The sequence below is a fragment of the Muscardinus avellanarius genome (assembly GCF_963383645.1).
Source record: "Muscardinus avellanarius genome assembly, chromosome: 18".
NCBI lineage: Eukaryota > Metazoa > Chordata > Mammalia > Rodentia > Gliridae > Muscardinus > Muscardinus avellanarius.
In genome coordinates, this window is record NC_137804.1 from 12,512,553 (window position 1) to 12,532,919 (window position 20,367).

At 41.1% G+C, this 20,367-nt stretch overlaps 1 protein-coding gene across 1 annotated transcript in view; it reads right to left on the bottom strand.

The window, feature by feature from the left end:
• Positions 1-283: 283 nt before the first annotated feature.
• Positions 284-20,367, bottom strand: part of ZCWPW2 (zinc finger CW-type and PWWP domain containing 2) — a gene marked incomplete at both ends in the record, with an annotated part of 88,707 nt that continues 68,623 nt past the window's right edge. Inside the window, 2 exons of the mRNA XM_080715345.1 lie at positions 284-445; positions 3,808-3,929. Of these exons, the coding sequence (XP_080571471.1) occupies positions 284-445; positions 3,808-3,929 (284 nt within the window). The remainder of the gene's footprint in view (positions 446-3,807; positions 3,930-20,367) is intronic.

Sequence of the window (20,367 nt, forward strand, 5' to 3'; positions counted from 1 at the left end):
CATTATAAAGCATGTATTTATGAAGTAGGTTTTATTAAACATTTATAATCAAGGCAAATAAAAATCTACAAATACAACCATCTTTAATTCTAACACTATCTTAAACTCCATTTGATTGGCTTCTAAGACCATGGAAAAATTCCAAATATAAAGGAAAAAGTTGTTACAAATTTCAACTTTTGTATATAATATATATTTCACTAAGCATTTTAAAATGTTTGACTTTAGGAAAATATAAAGATGCCAGTATTTTCATAATAAAGGTTTGAAAATATGTTATAGTCTAATATTCAGACATCAAAGCATCTATTTCTTTAAATTTGCTAGTTATATTCTCAATACATTCTCCAGCTCTTAATTTTATCCCATCAATTACAAGACAGTCCTCTTCATGGTGCTTTTGAAATGGAGTGCCTGCAGGAGCTTCAGGGCTGCATTTAGGTAACTGCAAAACAACCATATAATTCATCAGAATTCTATCAAATTTACTTGATTATGTGAACAAAACGTGAAGTAGTAATTCCTCACACCACAGCAGTATACAAAGTTCTGTTTGCTGATGCTCAAAGAATGATCCTCATATACTGTATAGTAAATATGTTTATGTAAGAATAAGTTATTATTTAAGTTGTTTATATTTCTCAACCTTATTAATTTTTAGTTTTAATTTTATACTTTAGAAAAATCAGTTTACATTTGAGTTTTCCATAGTGCGTGCGTTCTTTCTTTCTTTCTTTCTTTCTTTCTTTCTTTCTTTCTTTGGTGGTACTGGGGTTCCTGGAAACCCTTCTACCTCCGGGCTACACTCCCAGACACCTATTTTTTATATTTTTATTTGGAAACAGGGTCTCTTAAGCCAGCAAGGCTGGCATTGAACCTGCGCGATCCTCCTGTCTCCGCCTCCCAAGCGCGGGGATTACAGGCTTGCGCCACCACGCCCGGCTAGTGGTTTATTTTTAAATTATTACAGAGAATAAAAATTGGAACTGCTTTAGTCACAGTTTCTGTGCTCATCTCATAAGCATCTATATCATCTACAAAAAGTGAGAGTTTACTGTTGCCTAGTGGGGAAGGTCACTGATAAAAACAATGCATTTGCCCACAGGCACACACACTTGAGATGGGTAACTTCAAGTTTTATTAAGAGTAGAGTTAAGTTCTCATTCAATTTAAAGGTAAAAAAGAATATACATGTAGTTCATACAAATACTTTAATATCTAAGCATGTACCTTTTAATCCAAATAATTATGCAGTAAATGCTATTTTATTTATATATGAATTATCCAATTTGTGAATTATTCTAGTAGATTTATAAAAATCTGAAATTAATTTATTCCCATTGCCTGCCAAGTCAGCATGTCAGTCAGTGTTAATATTAGTTAAAGAAGAACATAATTAGGAAGGCGACTCTGGAGGAAAATAATCTCAAGAAGTATTTCAGTGACAAATAGGAAAATGTTTGGATTCCCATGTGCGTATGCTTTTCTACATTGCCACCCTCATCCGTTGGTGTGAACGCTTATGAGTAATCAAGGTGAAATCTCATGGGTGAAATAAATGATGAAAACATCATCAAATTATAATTCTGAAAACAACTCATAGGATATCTTCTAAAGGAATCAACATGCTTAGGACTTTAAAATTATCAAGTGGCACTTTATGGCATGTTTAGATTATCAGAGGCCACTTTCTCCTAAAAAAATAAATTAAAAACTCCAATTCTAACTGTCTTATGACCTTAGAAGCCATATTAATTCAATAACCAAAAGGTAAAAAGAATGAAATTACAGAGGTCACCATTTCTTTATTTTACCTTGGAAATTGTTCAATTTTTGATAGCTAGTTTCATTGCTACTCCTCATTTAAAAGTGAACAAGGCCCAAAATATCTTAAACCAGGCACAAATGCCAGACGCACAAAGCCTGTGTGCTCCATGGCTTATGAACCACTCAGCATGAGGCATTCACTCGCCTGCCAGCAAGGTAACATAATTAATTTTACAATTCCTAAATGCCCCTTGAAAGCATAAAATAACACAAGAGTCTAAAACAAAAAGCAAGCTCCTGCTTGGCAATGTATTAAAACTGTATTTTACCTTAAGAAATACAAATCAGAAGTCATTTTCTATTGTATCAAGCTACTAGTGATGATGGCCAAATAGAAGCCAATTCTATAACTGTGAAAGCTCCAGGACAGCACTATAACAGTTGACCTGGCTATATTTTTGAAAAGGCAAACTGCTAAGATTGAAAATACACTGCACAAAACCATATGGTGTTCAAACAAAGCACACAATTGCCAGAAAAGAACAATTTGTGTATTAATATGTATAAGATGTATAGCACCAATCTATAGATGTTGTTTTATAGAAGGTAGGGCCCATATACACAAAACAAACCTTCTTAGAAAGAAATTCTAATCAGAAAAATAGCATTTATAACCCACACAAATTCAAAAGTTGGTATTGCTGGAGCTAATTAAGAAAACCTAGCATATTTTCCAACTTAGTAGGATTTGATATTTTATTTTATTTTAATACACTTATGTTTATAATAGCAAATTATATTTCCTTGATTTCTAACTAAAAAATGGAGGTGTTAAAAGATGCATCTTTATGTTTGTTGAGGTTCTAAATGGAAATATGCAGTTGGGTCATCCATCAAAGTGTGTAAAGTATTGTTCCCATTTCTAAATCCACCTTTTTCCTCATCTGTGAAGAAACAGATTTGGGAAAATGTAGTTGCCCAAAGCAAGAATGCAGAAAAAGAAAGATGAAAAAGAAAATCTTAGCCTTCGTTCTCGTTAGAAACATCCATTGCCAATTTTCATCTACAATAAAAGCTAACCTGTGGTGTCTGATCTTATGCTAAGAAATCTTCCCGGTTTACCTTATTTAATCCTAAACAATTTACCAATTTAATCCTCTGAGGCAGGCAATAAAGAATCTCATCAAATCACACACACACACACACTTCACCAGGACTGGGATACAGACATTACTGTATCCCAGAATCAGTCTCAATAGGTTCCCTTGACTCCAAGCACACTATATACCTGAAGGAAGGAAGGAAACCACAAGATATACAACTCCTTGCTGCCATTTTTCTTTCTAACTATTTAGGGAAAAATTGTGCTGTCTGGTGGTACGGTTGTTTATTCTATGGCATTACTGCTATGTATTAATGGCTCGGGCCTTATATCACAAACCTGTATTATATTTGATGAAATACTGAAATAAACACATACAGCCTTTCTGAGTCCAATATAGTTAACCAAAAAGCAGAAAAAAAGGATAAACCTAGATATGAATAGTGAAACTTATTCCAAATAGAAAATTTTACCTCCAGTATGTTAATAATGAGGTTTCTCCCTTGTAGAGGTTACCCCAATGCATGAACAAGACATGCATGAACAAGACATGAATGGCACCATTTCCAGTGAGCTGCTGTTATCTTGACCCTCCTCCCAACTGAATATATCAGAAGCAGGGGAGAGGTGTCTTTGCAGTGGTTCACCTAAGCTACAGTGAGCTCCATCCATCTTTCTTCATTCCAAACCCAAAGATCCAGAACCCCAAAATGAAAAAAAAAATTCTCCACTTAAACAATGATATTTTTCTAACACTTATAGATGTATTCTCATTTCTAAATAGGCTACTACTTTATTATTCACCTAATAATAATTAAGAGCTCAAATTTCAGACCTAAAAAGGTACTCTGTAAAATTAAAATGTACCATTAGGAAAAATTCTGCCATTTAAAGAATCTGAAGTTGCTATTTAGCCTGATAATAACTATCAATACTACCTTTTCTCCAGTATTTATTTCTTCTCCATGTTCTTCAGAGTCATCAGGCGTTGCTGTAGGCTCTAGCGCTTGCTGTAGCATTTGCTCCACCTCTTTTAGTAAAACTTCTATCTCGGAGACAACTAAAGAAACATTATTATAGTTTAAAATGCTACATCTTGAGTAACTTGATCTAATTACTAATCTTAACCACTCAAAAAGAAGAAATATAAGATAAAAAAGCAAATATTTTCTATAGTGTGTGTGTGTGTGTGTGTGTGTGTGTGTGTGTGTGTGTGTGTGGTGCTAGGGAATAATCCCAGCTGCATTCTTCCTCTGAGCTATACCTCTAGCCTTTTTTTTATTTTTTATTTGAAAAATGGTCTTGTTGGAACTTCCGGGAAGATGGCGACCGAGAAAAGCGGGGCTTAAGAGTCCCGCTAACAACCAATCTCCATTACCACAAAAAGAGCGCCTTTCATAGCCAGAAAACACCATCACCAGAAAAACAAAAAAACCACCAGGCTCCAGAGAGAAAGCGGACTGAGAACAGAGCTCAGGGCCACAGAGGAGACACATGCGCCCGAGGACGTGGCAGCAGTGCCATACTGCCGGCGGCAGCGGCGAACTCATCGGACGGCTACAGCAAGCTGAGGTGAGCCGCTGCGCAACAGCCAGGCGGGATCTTTCGGCGCAGAGAGCATTTAAAGCTCCCAGTGACCGAGCTCAGCACATGCTGCAGGGATTCAGAGTGGAAATCAAAACCAGAGAAGAAAAAATACGCCAGCCTCATGGCCGAGGGCGTGGCAGAGACGCCATATTGCCACCGGCGGCGGCAGCAGCAGTGAATTCACCAAGTCCAGTACAGCTACATCTGCGTACTCAAGAACAGTGAGTCAAATTGCGGGCCACAGAGGAGAAATCCCAGTATTGTGCCTCGTGGGACTTGACCCAGTGAGGGAGTGGTGGTGGCAGGGATATCACACCATAGGAGAACGCCCAACCTGGCACCCCCCATAGTTTAAAGCAGCCTCTATCGACTCCCTGGGTCGGAGACTCTGTGATACAACCCAGTAAAGGAGTAGTGGGGTCTGAGATAATACAGACTCGAGATCCAGAGCACCTTAAGTGAAGCCATAGTGACCCAAGGGAAGAACCCAGAGAAGGCACAAACCTCCAAAATCATGGGAAAGAGGAATAACACTGGAGTAATGAATGTGCACAACCCCACAACATCAGAACCTGATAAAACAGAAAATCAGAGATTTCTAGAAGATCAAATCAGGAAAATAACTGTAGAAATAATAGAGGTGCTTCGAAAAGAACTCAGAGAGAGCCAAAAAGAGATAAAGGATGCAATTAATGAAGTAAAGGCCTCAATTCAAAGCACAAACAACCGATTAGACCACATGGAGAACAGAATCTCACTCTTAGAAGATGAGCAATCCAAAAATGAATGCATAGTTTCTAATATAGAAAAAGATATCCAACAGCAGGAATCTGATATTGAAGAAATATGGGCCCATCTTAAGAGAGCTAACCTAAGAATAATTGGAATAGAGGAGGGAAAAGAAAGTGATACCAAAGGGATCAACAATCTCTTCAAGGAAGTAATAGCAGAAAATTTTCCAAATATAGAGCAAGAGGTTGATACACAGATCCAGGAAACTTATAGAACTCCCTTTAGACAGGATCGGAGAAGAGGATCCCCACGCCATATAATTGTCAAAATGACCAATGTGGAAGCCAAGCAGAGAATCTTAAAGGCAACAAAAACAAAGGGCCAACTGACATTCAGAGGCAAACCAATTAGAATCACTCCAGACTTCCCAAACCAAGTCATGAGAGCCAGAAGGGCTTGGACTAACATATTCCAAACTCTGAAAGAAAACAACTTCCAGCCAAAAATTTCCTATCCAGCAAAACTTTCTATCAAATTAGATGGAGAAATAAGAAGCTTCCATGACAAACAGAAACTGAAGGAATTTATGTCTTCAAAACCAGCGCTAGAGAAAATACTCAAAGAGATTAACTACAAAGAAGAAATAGGTAACACTCACCAGAACCAGAGAAACAAGAGTTTCCATCCAACAGACAACTAAGATTGGTTATCTGTGGAGATTCATTATTTATGTTAGTCTTTTACCTATCTCTAAATTGTATTGTTTGCCTTTATTGTTGTTAATTTTTAGGATTTCTAGTTGGAATATTAATATACCTTCAGATATAGCATTTGGAAATATTTTATCCAATTCTATTAGTAACTTTTAACTCTGTTTACATTGTCTTTGGATATACAATATTTTCTTTTATTTTTTAGGGAGTTTGTATATTCTTCTGTTGCCTGTGCCATTGAAATCATATCCAAGAAATCACTGCCAATTTCAATGTTGTGAGGTTTTATGACCCAGATTTTCTCCTAAATGTTTATAGTCTTAAGATTTATATTTAGGTCTTTTATCTAGTTTGAGTTAATACTTGTATGTGGGATTAGGTAAGGGTCCAATTTTATTCTTTTCCATGTAATTATTATTTTTCAACAATATTTAGTTAAAAGATTATTATTTCCACCACCAAATCTTCGTGGAAACCTTGTCAAAAATAACTTGACAATATAGGGAAGAAGTTAGCTCTAGGCTTGTATTTAACTCCAATGGTCTATATATCTGCCTTTAGAACTGTACTACACTGTTTCAATTATTGTAGCTTTATATGGTTTGAAATCAGAAAATATATATCTGCTAGCTTTGTTCTTTTTCAAGATCGTTTTGGGTATCTAGAATTCATATTCCATATTAGGATAGATTTTTTTTCTGAAAAATAAATATATAAATATATGATAGTTTCACCTAAAAAAAACAGAAAAAAATATGCTCTGGTAAGAAAGAAAGCAAAAAGAAATACTGAAATGTTACTTTAAATCATCAAACGCTTGGTATCAGACAAATGAAACTGGTATGTGAGATTATCATTTTTAATTTTGGATAAATTGCTATAATACTAGATGTCAACCACTAAGCCAAGCATGGGAAGGAGGGATGGGGAGAGAATGGGGTGGGGATCGGGTGGGGGCTGACTGGGCGATGTGTGCATGTATGTCTACAAAAGTTTGTATCCCACTATGATGTATGAATACAGTGCACCAATAAAATAAAATTTAAAAAAAAAAAGAAAAATGGTCTTGTTGACCCAAATAACTCAACCAAAAGACTACTGGAGCTGATTAACCAATTCAGAAAAGTTGCAGGATACAAAATCAATTTAAGGAAATCAGTTGCTTTTCTCTATACCAACAATGAATCCACAATGAAAGAAATAAAGAAAACAATTCTATTCACTATAACCTCAAAACCAATAAAATAACTAGGAATAAACCTAACCAAAGATGTAAAAGACCTCTACAATGAAAACTATAAAACATTAAAGAAAGAAATTGAAGACCTTGGAAGATGGAAAGATCTCCCTTGCTATCTCCCTTGCTATCTCCTTGATAGGCAGAGTAAATATCATCAAAATGGCCATTCTGCCAAAAGTGATTTACAGATTCAATGCAGTTCCTATCAAAATACCAACAACATTCTTCATAGACCTAGAAAAATCAGTCATGAATTTTATATGGAGAAAGAAAAGACCCAGGATAGCCAAAGCAATCCTCAGCAATAAGAACCATGCAGAGAGCATCATAATCCCTGACTTCAAATTATACTATAGAGCAATAGTAGTAAAAACAGCATGCTACTGGCACAACAACAGGCATACAGACGAGTGGAAAAGAATAGAAAATACAGAAAAAAACCCCACACACCTATAGTCAATTGATCTTTGAAAAAGGGACCAAGGGGCCCTGGGCCGAACTGCGCGTAGCACGCCAGACCCCTGGAGAAACCGGGCCCAGTAAGACGCTGAGTTCTGGGCAGGGGTCGCACGCGGGGCACGCCAGCTGGGGCCCGGGTCGTGTGACTCTGGGCCCCAGGCCAAAGTGCGCATAGCACGCCAGGCCCCTGGAGAAACCGGGCTCAGTACCCTGGGTTCTGGGCAGGGGTCGCGAGGAGCACGCCAGCTGGGGCCCGGGTTGTAGGACCCTGGGCCCCAGGCGGAATAGGGCAGATCACTCTGGACCCATGGGGAAACCGACAGGGTTACAGTGCTACTGAGTGCCTGATCCCACTACCTCCTCAAACCACATATACTGTCTTCTCTTGTTAAAAAAAAAAAAAAAGAAAAAGAAACAGAAAAAGAAGAAAAAGAAAAAGAAAAATATCGGAGAGGAGGTAAGAAAGCCGTTATGGATTCCAGGACACTGGAGATGCAGACAAAACTTATCTAAATGCACTGGAACTTATGAAAAAATTCGCCGTGAAAGAGTACTGCTATTTCTCTATATTGTTAAGAATCTCAGACATCACCTGTAAGGAGAGAGTTTAGTGGAGACCAAAGAGAAATGCGATGTTGAAAGAGTTCTCCGCGATGGTGGTGGAGACTTGTATGCAGGAGAAGCAGAAACCGGATCCTACCAACTTTATTTTTTTGGAGAAATTACACCAAATGTCGAATGCTACCATCACGCATGCTTAGGAACACTGGACAACATTCAGAGTGGAAAAAGAGCCTGGGAAGGATTTGAAACGGTGGAGGCAGTGGCAATGCCAGTGGCCAATACTCAGGGGAGGCAGAGATCTGATACATTACACCTGGAACCTTTGAAATAATAACCACAGAGACAGTGATCTGAACCTGCTGAGGGGTTAGGCGGGCGCCGGAGCCAGTGGCCGACATCGGAGCTTGCTGTGAGGCAAGGCCACTATTGAGGCCTCTGTGGCCGGGATTGGAACCTGCCGAGGGGTTAGACCGATGCTGGGGCCAGCGAGGCCGGCATTGGAGCCTACCATGAGGCAAGGCTTGTGCTGGAGCCTCCGAGGTCGGGTCCGGAACCTGCTGAGGGGTTAGGCCGGTGCTGGGGCCAGCGAGGCCGGCATCAGAGCCTGCTGTGAGGCAAGGCCAGTGCTGGGGCTTCTGAGGCCAGGATAAGAGCCTGCTGAGGGGTTAGGCCGGTGCTGGGGCCAGCGAGGCTGGTATCGGAGCCTGCCGTGAGGCAAGGCCTGTACTGGGGCCTCCTAGGCTGGGATTGGAGCCTGCCTTGAGGCAAGGCCAGTACTGGGGCCTCCGAGGCCAGGATAAGAGCCTGCCAAAGGGTTAGGCCAGTGCTGGGGCCAGCGAGGCCGGCATCGGAGCCTACCATGAGGCATGGCTGGTGCTGGGGCCTCCGAGGTCGGGATTGGAGCCTGCCTTGAGGCAAGGCCGGTACTGGGGCCTCCGAGGCCAGGATAAGAGCCTGCCGAGGGGTTAGGCCGGTGCTGGTGCCAACGAGGCCAGCATCGGAGCCTGCCATGAGGCATGGCCGGTGCTGGGGCCTCCGAGGCCAGGATAAGAGCCTGCCGAGGGGTTAGGCCGGTGCTGGTGCCAGCGAGGCCGGCATCGGAGCCTGCCATGAGGCATGGCCAGTGCTGGGGCCTCCAAGGCCAGGATAAGAGCCTGCCAAGGGGTTAGGCTGGTGCTGGGGCCAGCGAGGCCGGCATCGGCGCCTGCCGTGAGGCAAGGCCGGTACTGGAGCCTCCAAGGCCAGGATAAGAGCCTGCCGAGGGGTTTGGCCAGTGCTGGGGCCAGTGAGGCCAGCATCGGAGCCTGCCGTGAGGCCTGACCAGTGCTGGGGCCTCCAAGGCAGGATCGGAGCCTGCCGAGGGGTTAGGCCGGTGCTGGGGCCAGCGAGGCCGGCATCGGAGCCTGCCTTGAGGCAAGGCCGATACTGTGGCCTCTGAGGCCAGGATAAGAGCCTGCCGAGGGGTTAGGCCGGTGCTGGGGCCAGCGAGGCCGGCATTGGAGCCTGCCGTGAGGCAAGGCCAATACTGGGGCCTCCAAGGCCAGGATAAGAGCCTGCTAAGGGGATAGGCCGGTGCTGGAGCCAGTGAGGCCAGCATCGCAGCCTGCCGTGAGGCATGGCCGGTGCTGGGACCTCCGAGGCCAGTATTGGAGCCGGCCGAGGTGTTAGGCCGGTGCTGGGGCCAGCGAGGCCGGCACCGGAGCCTGCCGTGAGGCAAGGCCACTACTAGGGCCTCCGAGGCCGGGATTGGAGCCTGCCGAGGGGTGAGGCCGGAGCTGGGGCCAGTGAGGCCGGCATTGGAGCCTGTCATGAGGCAAGGCCGGTGCTGAGGCCTCTGAGGCCGGGATCAGAGCCTACCTTGAGGCAAGGCCGGTACTGGGGCCTCCGAGGCCAGGATAAGAGCCTGCCGAGGGGTTAGGCCGGTGCTGGGGCCAGCGAGGCCGGCATCGGAGCCTGCCGTGAGGCAAGACCGGTACTGGGGCCTCCGAGGCCAGGATAACAACCTGCTGAGGGGTTAGGCCGGTGCTGGGGCCAGCGAGGCCGGCATGGCAGCCTGCCGTGAGGCTAGGCCGGTGCTGGGGCCTCCGAGGCCAGGATTGGAATCCTGCCAAGGGATTAGGCCGGTGCAGGGGCCAATGGCCAGTATCGGAACCTGGCGTGAGGCAAGTTCACTCCTGCGGCCTCCAAGGCCGGGACCAAGCAAGCTTAGGGGTTAGACCGGTACAGGGGCCAGCGAGACCAGAACTGGGGCCTCCCATGAGGCAAGGCCGCTGCTTGAGCCAGCGAGGTCTGGATCAGTCCACTGAGTAGCCAGGCCACTACTGGGACCATCAAGAGTGGGATCGGTACTTGCAATGCAGCATGTACAGAGAAATATCGCAGAAAATATAAATCAGGCGCTTCTCTTAATCAGCAATAACTAGGAGGAAAAGGGCAACAGGAAGAGGTTGAGCTATAGAAAGGGCCCTATAGTGAAGCAACTAATGTGACCAATCAGAGGGTATGTAATACTGGAGGACGGAGCCTCTTTAAAATGCAGGAGGTACATAAACAAATGTATCAAAGTAAATCACCAAAGAAGCGTGGGATGGAGGGAGGGGGAGGGAATGGGATGGGATGGGGGCTGGAGGAAGGCTAATTGGATGATGTGTGCTTGTATATCCTCTCAAGTGTTGTACTCCAATGTGATTGATATATGACTATAATGCACCAATTTTAAAAATAAATTAATAAAAAATAAAAATAAAAATAAAATTAAAAAAAAAGAAAAAGGGACCAAACTCATACACTGAAGAAAAGACAGCCTTTTTAACAAATGGTGCTAGGAGAACTGGCTATCCATTTATAGAAAGATGAAACTAAATCCTTACCTCTCACTGTGCACAGGAGTCCACTCAAGATGGATCAAAGACTTGGAAATTAGACCTGAGACTATAAAGCTTTTGGAGGAGAGCATAGACTCAACACATAGGCATAGGAAGTAACTTTCTCAACAAGACCACCAAAGCACAGGAAATTGAAGCAAGAATTAACAAGTGAGACGACATCAAACTAGAAAGTTTCTTCTCATCAAAGGAAACCATCAAGAGCCTAAAGAGGAAGCCTACAGAATGGGAGAAGATCTTTACCAGCCACCACTCTTGAAAGAGGGCTAATATCCAGAATATACAAAGAGCTCAAAAGACTCCACACTAGCAAAACAAATAACCCAATCAAGAAATGGGCAACTGGATTGAATATAAACTTCACAAAAGAAGATATACAAATGACCAGTATATACATGAAAAGATGTTCACATCATTAGCCATCAGGGAGATGCAAATCAAAACTACAATGAGATTCCATTTAACCCCAATCAGAGTGGCAAGCATAAAGAAATCAAATAACAACAAATGCTGGTGAGGATGCGGGGAAAGAGTAACTCTTTTACACTGTTGGTGGGAGTGCAACCTAGTTCAGCTGCTATGGAGATCAGTATGGAGATTGCTTAAAAAACTGGGAATGGATGCACCATATGATCTGGCTATACCACTCCTGTGTATCTTCCCAAAGGGGTTGAAATCAGAGAACTACAGTAACATATGCATACCCATGCTCATAGCAGCACAATTTGTAATAGCCAAAATATGAAACCAAACTAGGTTTCCATCAACAGATAAATGGATTTAAAAATTATGGGAAATACACACAATGGAATTCTACTCAGCTATAAAAAAGAACAAAATCATGTCATTCACAAGAAGATGGAATGATCTGGAGAACATTATGTTAAGAGAGATCAGCCAAGCACAGAAAGAGAAGGGACATATTTTTCCTCTAATATGCCCAAACTAAGGAATATTAGGAATACCAGAGGGACTCCAGATAATGGAGGGAAAACCTCAGCAAAGCTAGAATGGAAGAGTAGGAGAGGAATAAGGCTGAGGTTGATTAATGGAGGAGCTACATTTGAATATGTATAAAAGTATGAATGCAGCAGGGTCACCCTGGACACGCACTGTTGGAAGGGGGAAGGGGAAGTGGGGGTGGGGAGAGGGCACCAAGCATAGTCTGAATGTATGCCATTTTCAATATGATCCATATAAAAAGAAAAAAAGGGCCTATATTAAGTTTCTGAGAGCCTTGCTAAGTTGCTGAGGTTGGCTTTGAACCTGTGATCCTCCTGTCTCAGCCTCTCAGCCTTGAGGGATATCAAGTATATACCACCATGCCCAGCTTTATATAATTTTTACATATCATCTCTGTTTAATAAAAATTATAATGCATTTTAGGTGAATCTTTTAGGTGATATTCTTGCTATGTATACACCATAAACTATCTCTGAACTATCAGAAGCTCACTATACATTGTTTCTGTTGCTGTGTGTGTATATATGTGTGTGTTTTAACTAGGGGATTCAGGGCACCAAACTAAATTCTATTTTTTTATGGACCACAAGTCAGGAAAATCAATGTTTTTATGACGGACACAGGGCAAACATTTCAAGCTTTCCACAAAGCTTGAAATGATCTCTGTGACTGATCAGGTGATCTCTGTGACTACTCAATTTTGTTGATTTATGAAAACCGTAGACATGTACACAAACAAAGAAGAATGGCTATGTTTCAATAAAACTTTATAAGAATAGGTAGCAGCTGGTGGGTCTGTAGGCCACAGTTTGCCAATCACTTTTATAGACTACTAAAACTACTGCTTAAAAGGAGAAGCCATGAAACTAAGTGAGTAGGATGATCACAGGCATGTCCAGTCCTATTCCAAAGGGCAGCATATCTTAATTGCCTAATATGATTTTAAAAAGAAAATGGGCAACTGAATTGACACTTCTCAAAAGAAAAAATACAAATGGCCAAAGTATGGGGAAAAATTTTCAACACCATTAGCAATCACAGAAATGCAAATCAAAACTACACAGATTCTTTTGTGTGTGTGTGTGTGGTGGTGGTACTGGGGTTCCTGGAAGCCCTTCTGCCTCCAGGCTACACTCCCAGACCTATTTTATATTTTTGAAACAAGGTCTCTTAAACCAGCGCAGCTGGCTACGAACCGGCGCAATCCTCCTGTCTCTGCCTCCCAAGCACGGGGATTACAAGCGTGTGCCACCACGTCCGGCCTAAAACTACACAGATTCTAACACCAAATTAGAATGGCAACCATCAAAAATACAAGCAATAATAAATGCTGGCAAGGATATGGGGAAATAGGGAACTTTTGCACACCACTGGTAGGACTGTTAAATAGAATAGCCACTATAGAGATCAGTAGAGATCAGTATGCAAGTTCCTCAAAAAACTAGAAATGAAATCACCATATGACCCAGCTGTACCATTCTCTGATATCTTTCCAAAAGAATTAAAATTAGAATACTATTGTGCATGCCCATGTATTTAGCAGCACAATTTTAAGAGCCAAACTATGGAACCAACCTAGGTATCTGTTAACAAATTAATGAATAAAACTAAAATGTGATATATAAACACAATAGAATTTTATTCAGCCATAGAGAAGAACAAGATTATTTCATTTGCAGGAAAATGGATGGAACTAAAGAATATTATGCAAAGTGAGATCAGCCCATCTCAGAAACTCAAGAGTCAAATGTCTTCTGTCATTTGTGGGAGTTAGATAGAAAATAGAAGGCAAAAGGGATTTCAGTCAAACAAGGAGAGAAAACAGTGGAATAGTGGAAGGGGATTGGAGGAGGGAGTTAGGCAGGGGGAGAATGAGGGGTGGGGAAGGGAATGGTTCAAATAAGGTTATGTTCATACCAGAAAGTTTCACTACCAGTCTCACTAACATGTATGGGGAGGGAACAAAAGAGAGGGAAGGAGACTTTGGGGAAGGAGGTGGAGAGGGGAAAAACAAGGCTTGAGGAAGGCAACGGTTCAAATACTATTTAGTTCATATATTGAGGTCTCACTACCAATCTGGCTACATGTATGGGGAGGGAAGAAGCGTAGTGGGGTGGAATGTGGAGGAAAATATACCCAGTGACGTGTACATGTATTAACCTATTGCTTTGAATATCACTATGATATATAATTACAATGCACCAATAAAAGTATTAGAAAAACAAAAGATTTTTGTATTACTGTGACATCAATAAGTAGGCAAAAAAATCAAATACTTTATTGAATTTGATAATATTCCCCACTAAAGATACAGGAATTGAATGTAACTCTACAGAATCAAATACTGATTAACAATATGCATTTGAATTCTTGACTTAAATGAAACAAAGATTTTTATTTGATACAGTCTTTTGTTGAAGATCAAAAAAAGTAGGTCATGTGTGGCCTGATGCCCTGCACTAGAGACAGATGGAGATCTGAGATGTCCTTCCAAACACAACATAATCTGGAGGGAAAGGCCATGAGTACATGCCCCTTCTTCTTGCACTCCGATTACTAAACTCTGACAGACCAACTCCTCTTATCTGCCACTCATTGGCAGGTCACCAGGTAGAGCAGCTGAAAGTGCAGGGAACATGAAAATATACCCAGGCTGGGCATGAAGAGTTTTTAAAATTCTGCTAAGCAGTTATTAAGAATAGTGTTAAATAAAATCATGGCAGTTTATGAAGTAGAATGTTTCCCTTTCTTGGTTGTCATTATAGTACTAGAAAAACAATTTTCATCTTACATTTTCACATTACAGTTTTGTCTACAAAAATGATTTTTCTCTTGATATATATTACTTGCCCTAAGCACTTTTCTATTCGATCATTCGATCAACAAATATTTATTGTGTACCTACTCAGGACCATGAACTCAATCAGTATAGACTAACAAGTCTTCTTGGCTATACTCTCTCCCCATCTAATGTTAGGTTTATTCTATGGAAAATGTCTTTCAAAACAACTTGAAAGACTCTTTCTGCTAGGTCACTCCATACTATCAAAAAAGGTCTCATGTTTAAAAAATAAAACACCGGGCATGGTGGTGCACACTTATAATCCCAATACTGGGAGATGGGAGGATTGCAGGTTCACAGTCAGACTCAGAAACATTTTTGAGGCCCTCCAAAACTTAGTGACACCTTGGTTTAAAATAAAAACTAGGTTTGGGAATGCAGCTCAGAGGTAAAATTTCCCCCAGCATCAAAGAGGGAAAAACCCCACAAAAGTTAAAATTAGCATATTAATTGCATCCAGCATCCATATAGATCTGTATTCTCTAATTATTGCTAAAGCCCAAGCACAGATAACAGAATGTTCCAGATTTGTGGAACAGAGGTACCAAAATTTGGTGGCCATAAGAATTTCTTGGGGAATATATTTTAAAATACAAATATACAACTTCATACCTACTAAATCAGAATTTTCAGAAGGAATATATTTTTATTTTTATTGAAGCTTTTGACACATTTCTTATTAATAACCTGTTACTTAATAGACAATTGTGGTTACCTCCACATTCGTTTCCCAGTACTACTCACAAATGCTGTGCTTTCCTACTTTATATTCTGAGTCTATGAAACTGACACTGAAATTTAATGCACTGTTGAGAAGATGGATTTTGAGCTATGCTGTAAAGAAAAATGCCAAACACATATCTTTATATTTCTAATGTTATGCTAAAATACAATCAATTTATGATAATGAATGTCATTGCCAAATGGCATTATAATCTCTCTGTTTTCAAGTGATCTGGAAAAATATATACACTGCCTTTTTTGATCAGAGGGTAGACAAAATAATGAAGGACTTCATAAATCAACCAGGTTCATAACAACAACTCGACTGATGTCAAATTCCGCTTCCAGAGCAATGGGAAACTTGCTTTTCCAAATAGGTATTCTATGTTGTAAACTGAACTTCAAAAATATTGCTCAAGAAATAGCAGTCACTGTAATCTACAAACTAGGCTATCAAAATTGGTCAATGATACCCTTCAAGGACAGAGACAAAATGAATGCCTTGCTGATTGCATGGCCGATCATCTGCTATCAATACTGATTATCCTGTAGTTTCAATTTGTTGTTCAGATGTTCAGAGTAAAGTGGTAGCATTACAGTTATTCCATCACTCACAGGGGAGAGAGAGGGAGAGAGAGAGAGAGAGGGAGGGGGGTGGGAGGGAGAGAGGGGGGGAGAGAAAGAGAGGGAGGGGGTGGGAGGGAGAGAGAGAGAGGGGGAGAGAGAGAGAGAGAGAGAGAGAGAGAGAGAGAGAGAGAGAGAGGGGAGAGAGAGAGCCTGCAACACTGAAGCTCACATCTGGCTTTTAAAAGTCAATGTAGGCCGGGCGTGGTGGCGCAGGCTTGTAATCCCCGCGCTTAGGAGGCGGAGACAGGAGGATCGCTCAGGTTCGAAGCCAGCTGTGCGCACTGGCTTAGGAGACCCTGTTTCTAAATAAAAATAATGTAAAATAGGTCTGGGAGTGTAGCCCGGAGGTAGAAGGGCTTCCAGGAACCCCAGTACCACCAAAAAAAAAAAAGTCAATGTAAACCAGGCATGGTGGCATGTGCTTGTAATCCCAGTACTTGGGAGGCTGAGACAGGAAGATCACAGGTTCACAGCCAGCCTGATACTTAGTGAAGCTCTCTGCAACTTAGTGAGACCCTGTTTCAAAATAAAGAATAAAATAGTGCTGGGGGTGTAACTCAGAGGTAGAATGCCCCTGAGTTCCATCCCCGGCCTTCTCTCTCTCTCTCTCTCTCTCTCTCTCTCTCTCTCTCTCTCTCTCTCACACACACACACACACACACACACACACACACACACATGTATATAAATCAGTGCTCTTTCCCAATCCAGATAAAAAATAAATCACTGTCTCAATAATCGGTCACTATTTAATAAGCTTTAAAATATACTCATGGAGTTTTCTTTACTCTCTACTTCTATATGAAATGTTCAAAGAAATTGTTCCCTTATTTATAGGCTAAAGGATGAGTGACTCCAAAACTGGCGTTTAAGAAAACTAAATAAATTTGCAGGGCTAATTCATTGTTGAAATTCTTCTGAAAGCATTCTAATAGAAGACAGGGGTGAGGAGGAATGTTTTGCTTTGCTTTGTTTTGTTTGTAAGTAACTACAAACAGTCCTCTGTGTGCTCACAATATAAATACAGAGTAAAACACAGGTTAAGGTGTAATAAGGAAAAGACCACTATTGTTTTAGACAGAAACAGAGACAGGAAGCACTAATTGCGAACGTTGTCTGAGGGAAAGGAGAATGAGAGCCAATATCACCTTTTAGCTTGGAAACTAAAAATGTCAAACCAAGAGTCGGTACATAAAGTTTACTTAAGTGTTAAAATAACACCTTTCTCACCTCTTCTTCCTCCTACACTTAGGCCCATAGGTCTTTCATGCTCCCTCTAGGGCTCAACCCTCAGTCAGACCTTTCTTCTCTTAACCATCCTCTCCCAGCTTATCCATCTTGGGTGGGTGAACATATATTCTTTGCTAATAATGAATGTTAGTTGGTCCTGTTTAATATGTCAAGTGTGTGTGTGTGTGTGTGTGTGTGTGTGTCCCGTAACTGTACTCAGGGGCATTCTACTCTGATCTATAACCCTCAGACCTATTTGTATTTTTTACTTTTTTAATTTAAAGATAGAATTTATTCTCTGATGGTTTACTCATGCAAACTGCACATAAAAGAAAATAGTACAATTTGTGTAACATTACAAATATAAGGACTCAAAATGCTAGGTACAAAAGTATTGCTGGAGATAAAATTCAGGGGTCTTCTACTTCCTGGGTATGCTCCCAGATCTATTTTATATTTTATTTGAAAACAGGGTCTCATTAAGTTGCTGAGAGCCTCACTAAGTAGCTGAGGCCGGCTTCGAACCTGTGTGTTCCTCCTGTCTCAACCTCCCAGGCACTGGGATTACAAACATGTGCCACCATGCCTGGCTTGTGTTTTTTATTTTGAAACAGAGTCTCACTAAGTTGCTGAGGCTGGCTTTGAACCTGTGATCCTCTTGTCTCAGCCTCCCAAGTACTAGGAATTAAAGGCAAGTACAACCACACCCAGCTTAATATGTCATTCTTTATTCAAACTTTTAGACTATTTATACCTCAAAAAGGATGTGATATTTAGCAATAGAAAATAAAATAATAAAATAATAAATAAATAATTAAATAAATATAAATTATTAAGGAATATATGAATGGCGCTCATTAAAAAGAAATTTAGACCAGCCAGGCGTGGTGACACACACTTGTAATCCACATGCTTGGGAGGCTGAGATGGGAGGATGGCACAGGTTTGAAACTAGTCTCAGCTACTTAGTGAGGCTCTCAGCAACTTATGAGACCCTGTTTCCAAATAAAATACAAAATAGGTCTGGGAGTGTAGCCTGGAAGTAGAAAGCCCCTGGGTTCCATCCCTAGTACCACAAAAAAAAAAAAAAAAAAAAAGAAATTTAGACCAACTATCAATGCTGCACCAAAACCCCCATAAACTTAGTTTTACTCTTCTTTGTAATTAAAGCAGCCAAGGAAATAGCTTCGCATTTTGATTAATTTTACTAAGCTATGTGTCCTTGGAAAGTCATATAACCTATTAAATACCTCAATTTCTCTATCAATAAAATGAAGGGCAATATCTTTTTACCTCATATAAATTTAGTGAGCATTAGATAAACAAATGTATATGAAGAGTTTAGAACAATGAGGACATAGAGTTGGTGTTCAAGTGCTGATCATCACCATTATTATCATTTCTTCATAATAGGTGAATTTTCTGAAACTTTGAAAAAATTTAATCCAGAAAAAAATAAATATAAGGAATAATACAAATATAATACATGGTATTCCTGGTAACAATTTTCCTCCGAATGCAGACTTGGTCCATAAATCATATTTCTTAGCTGAATCTTTATAGGCATGGGCATAGAGTTTGAATTATTTAATGATCCCTCAGATTTTTCTATTTTTTTCTCTCAGTTTCCAGAAACAGATCTCGTTTGTATTGAATACCAGGGCTCCTATTACATCTCCTCCTCACAGATGAGAAGACTAATACCTCCAGAGATAAAGTAGCTGTACTTACTGAGCACTCCTCCCGCTCCCCCAGGGAAAGAGGGCGCGGCAATCCGGGAGCAGAAGGCCCACCCAGAAACAGTCCATCTGGCACAGGAGACTAACGGGAAGCTTCAAGATCTGGGAGTGTAAAATTGATCCAAAAAGTAGGCAAACGTTCAAGAAGACAAGGTCATCATTTTTTTCTATCATCTAATGCAGGGCTGAACTCTGCATCAACTCTGAAGAAACAAAGCTATCAGAGGCTTAGATCGAGGGACCTACAGAAATATGTGCAGAGAGTAAATAACAGACTTGAAGAGTGTTAAACTGGAAAAAGAACCACTCTTTGAGGAAGTCAGCTCTTGTTTTGGAAAGAACAGAGCAGAAGAAATTGTCCTGCTTTTAAGTTATTCACAATGGAAGGAAGGAATAACACACAAGTCAGTTAGCAATGTTAGCAAAGAGCTTTAGACCTTTAGATCACATGGAATGCGAGGCCCCTGGAGGGCCTCCCCCTTTCCTGCATAACTAGTGAGCTCAAAGCATCCATTAATTCCTGGCCAGAGTAGATTCCTCCTGTACTAATCCATGTGAGCTGAAAAGAAGAGGATCCTGGTTTGGAGCCCTCAGCTACAGAGCCTGGATCTCTTACTGGAAAATCAGTTAAGACTAAAAGACTACGTTTGCCTTTCTACAGGCAGTATGTGAACTGATCCTAGGAGGCAAAGGGAGGAAGTAGAAAAGGAATCTTAATTCATGGGAAAAATAGCAGCAGATTAAGTTTGAAAAGAGAAACAACAGAATTTCGTGGTGCTTTAGAGAAAAAACCAAAAGGATTAAAAAAAAAAAAAATTTCCGTCCTTTCCCTGCCTGCCTTCCTTTCTTGTAATGAGGAGTGAGTGGCCTATTCAGCCGGTTGGAATGCAGTGCCATAGGATGCGGGGTGGCTCCAAGGACAGAGGGACTGGGGCACTGAAAACTCCTCTGGGTTTAGTGGGCTTTGAACATGACTGCCAAAGTTCCATCTTGCAAATATGTGTTTGCCTGCTTTTCAAGACTAATGAAAATATGGGAAGAGTAAATCACTTCTGAAAACTAAACTTTCTTCCTGCATTCCACATTCACCCTACTGTGTCCTGATAACCAATGACAGTTACGTCAGCTGGAAGCCTCTGGCTGTTACTTTTCCTGCTTCTCTCCCCTTGGACGCCAGTTACTATGGGATGGAGG